We start from the raw sequence: 10134 nt of genomic DNA, 5'->3' as shown, positions 1-10134 counted from the left end.
TTAATTTGATTTTGTTCAACTAAAATGAACTGTTCACTTGATTAAACATAGGAAACAAAACAATATCTGTGTCACTAATTAAAATTAATAGTTCAAAGTACGGAAAAATTGGAAGAGTGAAGAGAGTCAACTATATAATAATCTCACACCAATAAATCAGAACTGAATTGAAAAGTAATGCAAATGATTTCATTAAAAGCCATTTAAGCAGATAAACCTTACTTTCATTTATTTTACTTTACAAAACATACATCGATCACAAATATTCAATCATATTTTCAATCAGGCATTTGTATTACATAAATCAACTAAACTTTCTAAAATTATTCTACATGATCATTGCACACTTGATAAATAAGTTTAAGTCTTGTTCTTAAATATTCCTCAGAAAAATTCTGTCAATATAAATCTAAGTTTTTCGTATGAAAATCTTAAAGTGAACTCTAATCACTTTAGAAACTAAATTTGAATTATGACATGAAACAAGGTTCTCGAGAGATATTAAAGTTTGTCATTGATACTGTCTCCAGTATTGGCTGCATTAATTTTTTTCAAAGATATTGTCATTTTTGTCATTAACAAGTTGTTAATTACTAATCTATCATTAGATGCTGCATTCTGTTGTAACATAACAGTTTTGAGCTCTGACCTGCTAATTACAATTTTAAATGTATGCTTATTTGATACCAATAATTTAAAACTTCTTTGCTTTCATTTCTTGCTTTGTCTTTTCTACAGTGGTTTCAACAACTGTGGAGGTTTCTTCATAACCTTGCAGTTTATTATCTGAGAATGTCTCAACTGCCTCAATCATTTCTATCTTTTCATAGTATTTATACTGCGGCTCCTTTAAGAGTTTCTCGTCCAATGGCAGCGGTTGCATTGATGCGATGCCCCTGCTATGTTCCTCTCCTTCTTTCTGTTCTTTGTGATAGGCAGTAAATTGAGATCCTGAATCAATGGGGGCGCTTGGATCTGAATAGGGCTGAGATGGGCCGCTGAAAGGTACTGGCTTATTATCTGCAACATGTGAGGGTTCCGGAACTGATGGTTCTGAAGCTGAATGTGGCACTGATGATGAAGGTGGAGATTCTTTGGGTTCTCTATTAGCATCTGGTTTTCTATCATCTTGCCTTTTATCTTCATGCTGGTCTTCACCTTTCTCCTCACTGGAGTCAAATCCATTTTCTCCATTGCCATTTGTATCATGTTTTAATGGCTCGGGTGGACTTGGTTGGGGATGAGAATCCATGGGACCAGGAGACCGTCCATCCTCAAAAGTTACAATAACTTGACTTCTTGCAGGAACTGATGTGCAGAAGAAAGGATCCGCATAACTGGCTTCACCTGTAACCAGAACATGGTGCCCTTTGGTGTAGAACTCTGCTACAGGTACCTGTGGTCTCCTCTGTTTCTTCATTTTCTCTCTTATCATGTTACACAATGCATCAAAAACTCTACTTATCTGAGCTCCATCTGGCACATCATCCAGGCCTACATCCCATACACCTTCTCTATCTTCACCAACTGTCACATTTTCATTGTGGACATTGATTAATGAATATTGTTCCACCACATCTACCTCTTCAGTGGCATCAGAAGACAAGGCATCTTTACCTATTACGACTTTCCTTGAAAATGGCATTGTACTTGTGGTAGATAAATCTAAAAAGATAATATGTTTCCTTATAATCTGATTATTTTATCAATTCTTGAATAGTTTTAGATGGTTCATTTTTAAAACCAAATAATAGCGTGCTAGTTGTTAATAAATCTTTATATACTAATGAAAGCAACACAGCTTATATTGAAACACTCTATGTAAAACACACTAAAACATTTGTAAACCAGAGTGCTATCAATCAAAATATAGTTGAACCCTAAAAGATGATGTCAGGGTGTCAATTGCAAATACCAGAGGATATCTGTTTAAGTGCAATGCACAAAAGTTCTGGAGAAATTCAGCAGGTCATGCAGCATCCATAAGAAACCAAGGGTAACCAGTGTTTCTAGCCTGAGTTTCTCCAGCATTATTGTGTATGGCACTACCATCAGAGCATTTGCACTTTCCTGTTGAAGGACATTTGAATGGAGGAATGTTTAAGGAGATGCCAAAGGTAGGATTTTACATGGAGAGTGTGGGTGCATGGAATGCATTGCTGGGATGTAATTGTAGAGACTGGTACAATAGGAGTATTTAAAAGCCTCTGAGATAGGCAAATTGATATTTGAAAAGAAAATATCGATTTATGGGTGTGAGGTAGGGAAGGATTATATTGTTGTGTAATAGGTTTATATTGGTCAGCACATCATCATGGCCTGAAGGGCCTGTACTGCGCAGTAATATTTATTCTGTTCTATATTGTGCATCTCTAAAGAGGTGGTCTTTGTGATTCACTCAAGCCAGTTAATGTCTTATGACTGAATTGAAAAAAGCATGTGATAGTAAAGCACCATAAATAAAACTAAATGACAGTAAAATCCCTGTTATCCAGGATTCTAGCAAACAGCAGTCTCAAGCAACTGGCAAAAACATTAGGAAAAAAAAGGTAAAAAATACGAATATTTAAAATTAGTGCCCCAAGTGGTTAGTTTGCCAATCACACAATCTCAAGCAACCAGAAAATAAACTTATCTGGCATCTATCAATCCCATAGATGCGGGATAATGGGAGTTTTATTGTTCTGAATCTATGTAGGTATGTGAAAGCACATAATGCTGGGGAAAACTGACAAGTTTTCTCTACAGAGAGAAAAACTGAGCTGAAGTTTCAGGTCCATAACAGGGGACTGAAATTCTGAAATTGTGAAATTATGAAACTGTGAGATGAACAAAAGTCCAGGAGTTTGGGAATAAATGGATTTGAGTTTTAAAATGTATGTCAATAAATACTGGTGCACAAGTTCAATGATATTTGGTGTGAGTTAGCATCCAGATACAGATAGAATAGGAATCCTGATGGATAGGTTCATGAGAACCCCCTGCTCTCACCACCATCATCCACTTGCCACAAGAGAGAATGGGCCATCATTAAATTAAGCAAAGTGGAGGGGCAGCACTCAGCAAGTGGCAAGAGCTTCACTGGAGACCAATAAAAAGATGGGAAGTCGAGTGGAGTGGCCACTGTGAGAGAGCCCAGTGTAAGAGGGGAACTTTGGCTTCTGGGTCTTTGGTGAGCAGAGGCTGAGGAAGTGTTGGCAGTGACAGAGCCCCAAAGGAAAAAATAAAAGGCATCAGTAAGAAGGCAGGTTCAGGTAAGACCTTTTTTTGTTATTGTGCACTGGAAATGGCAGTCAGGGCAGGGGTATGCTCCTCTTGTATAATGTTGGATATCAGGGAAAGTATCAATACCAATGATGAGTAAACCTGCAAGAAGAACATCCGGCTGCAGCTCCTAACAGATGCCATTAAGGAGCTGGAACTGGATGAATCCCAGATGATTAGGGAGGCTGAGTAGTTAAAAGACTTGAGTTGCAGGGAGGCAGTTACACCTAGGTGGCTTGAGGCAGGTAGCTGGGTCATTGTCAGGAGAGGGAAGGAGGATAAGCAGCCTGTAACCATTCCCCTCAATAACATGAGCTCCATTTTGGGCTGATGACCTATCAGAGACAAGCCACAGCAATTAGGTCTCTAGCACAGAGTGCCATCCTTTGGCTCAGAAGGGAATAGGAGAGGAGAGGCAAATTAGAGTGATAGGGAATGCCCACAGTGGTTGAGTGAGGCAAGAACTCGAGGACATGGATTTAGGGTGAAAGGTTAAATGTTTACAGGGAACATCAGAAGGAACTCGGAGGGCGGTGAGAGAGTGGAACAAGCTGCCAGTGGTGGTAGGGATGGATGAGAGTTCAATATTGACATTTAAGATAAGATTGGATAGCTACATGGATACAAGGAGCATGGGGTGGCGGGGGGGGGGGGGGGGTGGGAGGGAAAGGGTGCTATGATCCAGGTCAATATGACTTTATGGGAAAATAGTTTGCCACAAACTAGATGGGCCAAAGGGCCTGTTTAAGTGGTGTAGTGTTCTATGGTTTAATCAGAATGCTATTCCTTCTCCAGCTAGTGCAAAGGATTCTGTGCATTCTTGGCTTCAGGCATCAGGGTGTTTGGCCACTAAAGTTCTCATAGGACTGTAATGTGATAACTACAGAACTGTGAATTACTAGCACTTCTGGATAGATTTTATCAAGCCTTTCTTCGAGGGGTTAGAATCTCTTAAGGACTCTGCCTCGACCAACATTGAGACCCAGGAAGAAGACCCAATATGCGAAGGTACCTATATTAATTTAAGTGACAGCATCTTCAGCTTCAAATAAGAAGCGTCTTCACAGCTGCATCCCTCAACTCCAAAATCATCCAGTACTCCCCAATTACAAGTCTATGGATTGCATTGACGTCTCTTCAATTTGCTCTTGTAATTTTGTAACATTACATTGTTAATTTTATTCTCATTGAAAATTTCAGTTTCTGGAAAAAAATCAAATATGTGAAAACTTGTCAGGGAGTCTTTTTAATGTTATGAAGACTCTCTCTGCATCTACGAGCAGTCAATATGGAACTTCAGTGGCATTATTAGAATATAATTCTAATTTTTCTAGTTATAAGGTGGTAAAAGTTACTACAGAGCTGTGGAGAATTAAAGACACCTTACTTTAACCTGAGACTTACCTTTGCCCTCAGTAGGATCTTGTGCATGCTCACATTGAGAACTTGTGTCCAAAGGGCTGGTTTGTACTTCACTTATTGTGGATTGCAATCTGTAAAAATGAAAAGTATCCATTTTGTAGCTGGGGAGAACTGCTGAAAATTCACACAGACAAACAAGAGAATCTCCAAATTCTTGGTTCCATTGCTGTATCCAAAAGCCCAAAGCGTCAACTGCCTCTTACTTCCTGCGTGGCCTGCTGAGTTTCTTTAGCACTTTTGGATGGTTGACACAATTGGATAGAACCCCCCATCTATCTATCACAAGGTTGTTGCAACTTGACTGAGTGTGGAACTGGATCAGGAGGCTCGAACTGACATGTTTAACGTGTAACTGGAAGAATCCATTGATAGTCTTGCTGCATTATTGATTTGATCAATGGCTAACACCACTACCAGATCGGTAATAATTTGTGAGAGTATACAAGCACAATCCTGCTCCAATATCACCTCCATCATCCTCATTCTCAATTCCTTACAAAAAAATCTATAGAGTTCAATGTAGTAATGTCAATATCGAACTCTCATCCATCCCTACCACCACTGGCAGCTTGTTCCACTCTCTCACCACCCTCTGAGTTCCTTCTGATATTCCCTGTAAACATTTAACCTTTCATCCTAAATCCATGTCCTCTAGTTCTTGCCTCACTCAACCACTGTGGACATTCCCTATCACTCTAATTTGCCTCTCCTCTCCTATTCCCTTCTGAGCCAAAGGATGACACTCTGTGCTAGAGACCTAACTGCTGTGGCTTGTCTCTGATAGGTCATCCCCCTCAATTACTGGAGGCCCAGCTTATTGTGGCCATTTAGAACCCAATAGCAAGCTGGTATTGGAGTTAACCTTAGAGTGCATATTAACCTTGGTGTGCATGTTCAGGGTAGATTCCAGCTCGGCCAGCTGGAAGCAGGAACTGGATCAAGAAATACAAAAATACATTTATAGAAAAAGGAGAATTTTTTTTTAAATCATATGCTGAATATTATACTCTGATTCACAATTTCCTATCATCCTAAAGAACATTGACAAAAGTTTTGAGTAGATGACAACACCAGTGGTGGCAGAGTTAGCATAGCAATTAAGTACAATGCTATTACAACATCAGTGACTGGGTTTTGATTCTGGTACTGTATGTAAGGAGTTTGCACGTTCTCCTGCATGAGTTTTCTCCAATATGCAGAATTGGATGTTATTTGTGTGCAATTGGCACAGATTTCACGGACTGGAGGGCTTTAACCATGTGGTCTCATTCAAACTAAAATTTAAAATTTAGGTGAAATTAAATTATATTTTGTATCAGAGAGATTAATAATCAAAGGGAGAGATGTGTGATCAGAAAAGAGAACCAGGGGTGAAGAAAAGATAAATAATTTTGCAAATTAGTTATGAGCAATATCACTTGCTGAATGAGTAGTGGGCACATTGTCAATGTTCATTCCAAAAAGGAAAATAATTTTGGCAAAGGGGAAATAGCAGATTTCAGATTTTTTCTCGGAGCATATACATGATATCACATACGAGGCTGAGATTCCTTTTCCTGCGGGCGTGGCAGAATTACCACTAAATTGGTAGTGCAAAAAATGAACTGTACACAGGATAAACATGTAAACAAATAAAAGAACTGTAAACAGATAACTAATGTAAACAAACTGACTGTGCAACACAGAGAGAACCAAAGAAAATCAATGTAGTGCAAAAGTATGATTAAATTATTCTCTGATTGTGTATTAATTAGATAGTGTTTGACAAGGCCATCATGAGTCAAATGGTCACATATCATAATTTATCACTTTATGATTCTAAGATTTCAATGTAGAAATTACTTTTGATAATTATAGAGCCCTGAAGGGGAAAACCAAAATAATGTAGTCACTTACTGATAATCTTCATCTGTAATAAAGTGCTTGTAGCGCTCGAGCTCATTTTCCAATGATTGTTGGTACATGACAACTTGTCGGCACTCATTGGCACATTTTTCAAAGCTTGTCTCAGCTTCTTCTGTCTTTCTCCTCAAATCTTCGATTTGCTCATTATATGATTGCATCTGATCCAAGTAATGCCCCTCCACAGTACTGGATGTCTGCTCTTGCATTGCACCCTTTAAACACAATGATATGTAAGTAACCTCTTTAATCATTTATTACACTATATATGGTCACTTATATATTGTCACGGCAGTTTTCTTTACTGAGGCAGGTGATAACTACCATAGTTTCAATTCACTCGTACTCTCATCAGAAGCGTCTATGATTATGAAATGTTTTGCAGGAATGTACTTCAACCTCTGTTTGGGACTCAAATTCATACAGTTTCATGTCAGACTTCTGTTCAGTCTTTTATGACCTTAGGATGTCCAAAAATGCTTTACCATAACCAAGGTACTTTTGAAGGGCTGCCTCTTCTGTTAAGGAGGGATCTATCCTCATACTCCAATGCAGTTTTGTCAGGCTCTTGATTTTGGTATTGATTCATGGCCTTGTCTGGCTTCTCAGGTGGACAAAAGAGATCCCACATGGAAAACAAAGATAATTCCATTGGTGACCTGCCTAATACATAGCCCATTACAAACATGGATATTTGATCATTATCCATTTGCTTCAACCATCTGTCTTGCATGAATCCAGTTACTGCATTTTCTACAGCACTAACTTCAAAAATCTATTTAATTAAACATGAGTGCTTTGTGAAGCCTCAAGGCCATGAAAGGCTTGGCACAGATCTATATTTCTACCTAAAAGTTATCAATTCGCAGCACTGCACAATGCGCCCATTGAAAAATAAATCTGGACTATAATGTTATTAATACATTATATTCAGCCCTTTCTTGTATATCTCAAATCCAAAAAAGCATAAGATTTTTATTTGACCCCAGAAATATTTAGGAAATAACATCAGAATATAAATGATAGTCACCAAGTGTTATAAAATACTGGCTTATATCTGAGTTCAATTCAAGATCATGGTCTTTTCATTCTTTTCATACATCAACTCATTATCGGGTGTACATGTAAAATAAATAAATTCTCTAAGATAGTGGTGACAGAGACTGTAAAACTACATCAAATATCCTGGAATAGTAATTTATTTGGGTGGTTAAGAAGGCATATGGTATGCTGGCCTTCATAAATCATAGTATAGAGTATAGGAGCTGGGAAGTGACGCTGCGGTTGTTTAAGGCATTGGTGAGGCCAGGTTTGGAGTACTGTGTTCAGTTCTGGTCTCCAAATTATAGAAAGGATATAGATAAGGTGGAGAGCAAGGTTGCTGCCTGGCTTACAGCATCTAGATTACAGGGAGAGATTAAGAAGACTGGGACTTTATTCATTGGAACGTAGATGGCTGAGAGGGGATTTGATAGAGGTATTTAAAATTATGAAAGGAATAGATAGACTCGACATAAACAGACTCTTTCCCCTGAGGGCAGAGGAGGTTGGAACAAGAGGGCATGAATTAAGGGTAAGAGGGCAAAACTTTAGGAGAAATAATAGAGGTGGCTTTTTCACTCAGCAAGTGGTGGCAGAATGGAATGATCTTCCAAAAGAGATAGTTGTGGCAGGGTCCCTTCTGACATTTAAGAGAAGGTTGGATACGAGGGGGTTGGATGGTTATGGGCGGAAAGCGGAAGGGGGGAGCTGACGGAGTTGTTCAAGTGAATCGGTGCGGGTTCAAAGGTCTATTTCTGTGCTGTAAACGGTTCTATGGTTATATGGTTATAATTAGCCAGTTTCTACCACAGACGGTGTACAATCAGGTCTATAATAAATGTAATGCTCTTGAGCAAAGGTTTCCAATATTTTTTTGTCTGAAATTTAATCCAGTCACTTTATTTGCACTTCTCCACTTCTCCCTTTCTATTGCTAGATAGCAATGAACTCTCTTGTACAATTCTAGATTTACAGCACGAGGCCAATCAGCCCATGCTTCTATGTTGGACCAAGCACAGCTGGTTACCCTATTTCCAGTCTTGCTCTATTACTTTATTGCTTATAGCAAAATTCATACATACAGTACCTTTGAAACACCAAGGCATACTTGCTCAAATGTATTGTGAAGTCGTGAGTTCTACCACACCCTAAATGAAAATATTTCTCCTCAAGCCAGTTTAATCCTACTACAGATCAACTATTATTCTGGTTTTTTAAAAAATCTGTGTGCAAGGGAAAATAACTCCCTACTCGTTGTTCTATTTGGCTCTCTATCATTTTACACACTTCTGGTAAATCTTTCCAGGACTTTCATTGCTAAAAAAATGCAATCTTAACCCATCCAATCTTACCTCATATTTAAAATTATCATTCTTAAAAATCTCTTCTGTTTGCTATTGTACCCTTCTGGAAAGACAGTGACTAATGTATAACACTAGATTACAGAATTTTGGAATGTGTGCTTTATACAGTTTGGGCACAGCCTTGCTGCCTCTATACTCCATGGCTCAGCAAATGCAGGAAAGAACTCTACAACAGTGGTTGTCAACCTTTTTCTTTCCACTCACATACCACTTTAAGTATTCCCTATGCCATTGGTGCTCAGTGATTAATAAGGGATTGCTTAAGGCGATATGTGGGTGGAAAGAAAAAGTTTGAAAGCCACTGTTTTAATCATACCTGTAATGTGACTTGTTATGTGCACGGTTTCATAACTCCAAAGGAAATGGGCCAATGAAAATTTTTCTCAAGCAAAATATTTCAGTAGCAATTGGGTCTAAAGCAGTGATTCTCAAACTTCCCTTCCCTCTCACATACCATCTTAAGCAATCCCTTACTAATCACAGAGCACTTATGGCATAGGGATCATTTAAAGTGGTATGTTTGTGGAAAGAAAAAGGTTGAAAACCACTGCTCTAAAAGATTCCTAACTACCTTCTCTGTTCCTCCATCCACCTCAGCTTCCCAGTATCTATTGTATATCTTTATGTCTTGTTTTCCCTTTCAAAATGCAATGGCACATTCATGGAGTTACGGAATGATACAGAACACAAACAAGTATGTGCCGACCATCAACTACCCATTACTACGGATCCAACATTAATCCTATTTCTCACTTCCCATAGATTGCAGCATTTTCCTACACATTATGGGCAATTACAATAGCCAGTTAACCTACTAACCCACCTGTCTTTGGGATATGGGAGGAAACCAGGGTCTCCAGAAACCCAGGCAGTCACAGGGAAAATGTGCAAATCCCACAAAGATGGCAATATGAGACAATAGGATTGAACCCAAGTCTCTGATACTGTGAGGAAATGACTCCACTAACCACTGTACCACCATTGAATCTCTGAATTAAATTTCATTTGCCTACTTTCTGCAAAACTGATAAGTTTATGCATATCTTCCTGCAGGACAATGTCAAGCAATCATAAACAATGGCAATGTGTAATACTTTTACTGCTCACTAGAGCATTATCCAACCTATTCATACCAAGCAGC

At 38.6% G+C, this 10134-nt stretch overlaps 1 protein-coding gene across 1 annotated transcript in view; it reads right to left on the bottom strand.

Annotated features, from left to right (window-relative positions):
- Positions 1 to 520: 520 nt before the first annotated feature.
- LOC138762378 (filensin) overlaps positions 521 to 10134 on the bottom strand; it is a 78448-nt gene continuing 68834 nt past the window's right edge. The window contains exons 7-9 of the mRNA XM_069936145.1: positions 6583 to 6803; positions 4669 to 4757; positions 521 to 1665 (exon numbers count right to left, since the gene is read on the bottom strand). Of these exons, the coding sequence (XP_069792246.1) occupies positions 695 to 1665; positions 4669 to 4757; positions 6583 to 6803 (1281 nt within the window). The 3' untranslated portion in view covers positions 521 to 694. The remainder of the gene's footprint in view (positions 1666 to 4668; positions 4758 to 6582; positions 6804 to 10134) is intronic.

This window comes from Narcine bancroftii, chromosome 4 (assembly GCF_036971445.1).
Source record: "Narcine bancroftii isolate sNarBan1 chromosome 4, sNarBan1.hap1, whole genome shotgun sequence".
Lineage (NCBI taxonomy): Eukaryota > Metazoa > Chordata > Chondrichthyes > Torpediniformes > Narcinidae > Narcine > Narcine bancroftii.
This window is presented reverse-complemented; position numbering and strand designations above follow the sequence as displayed.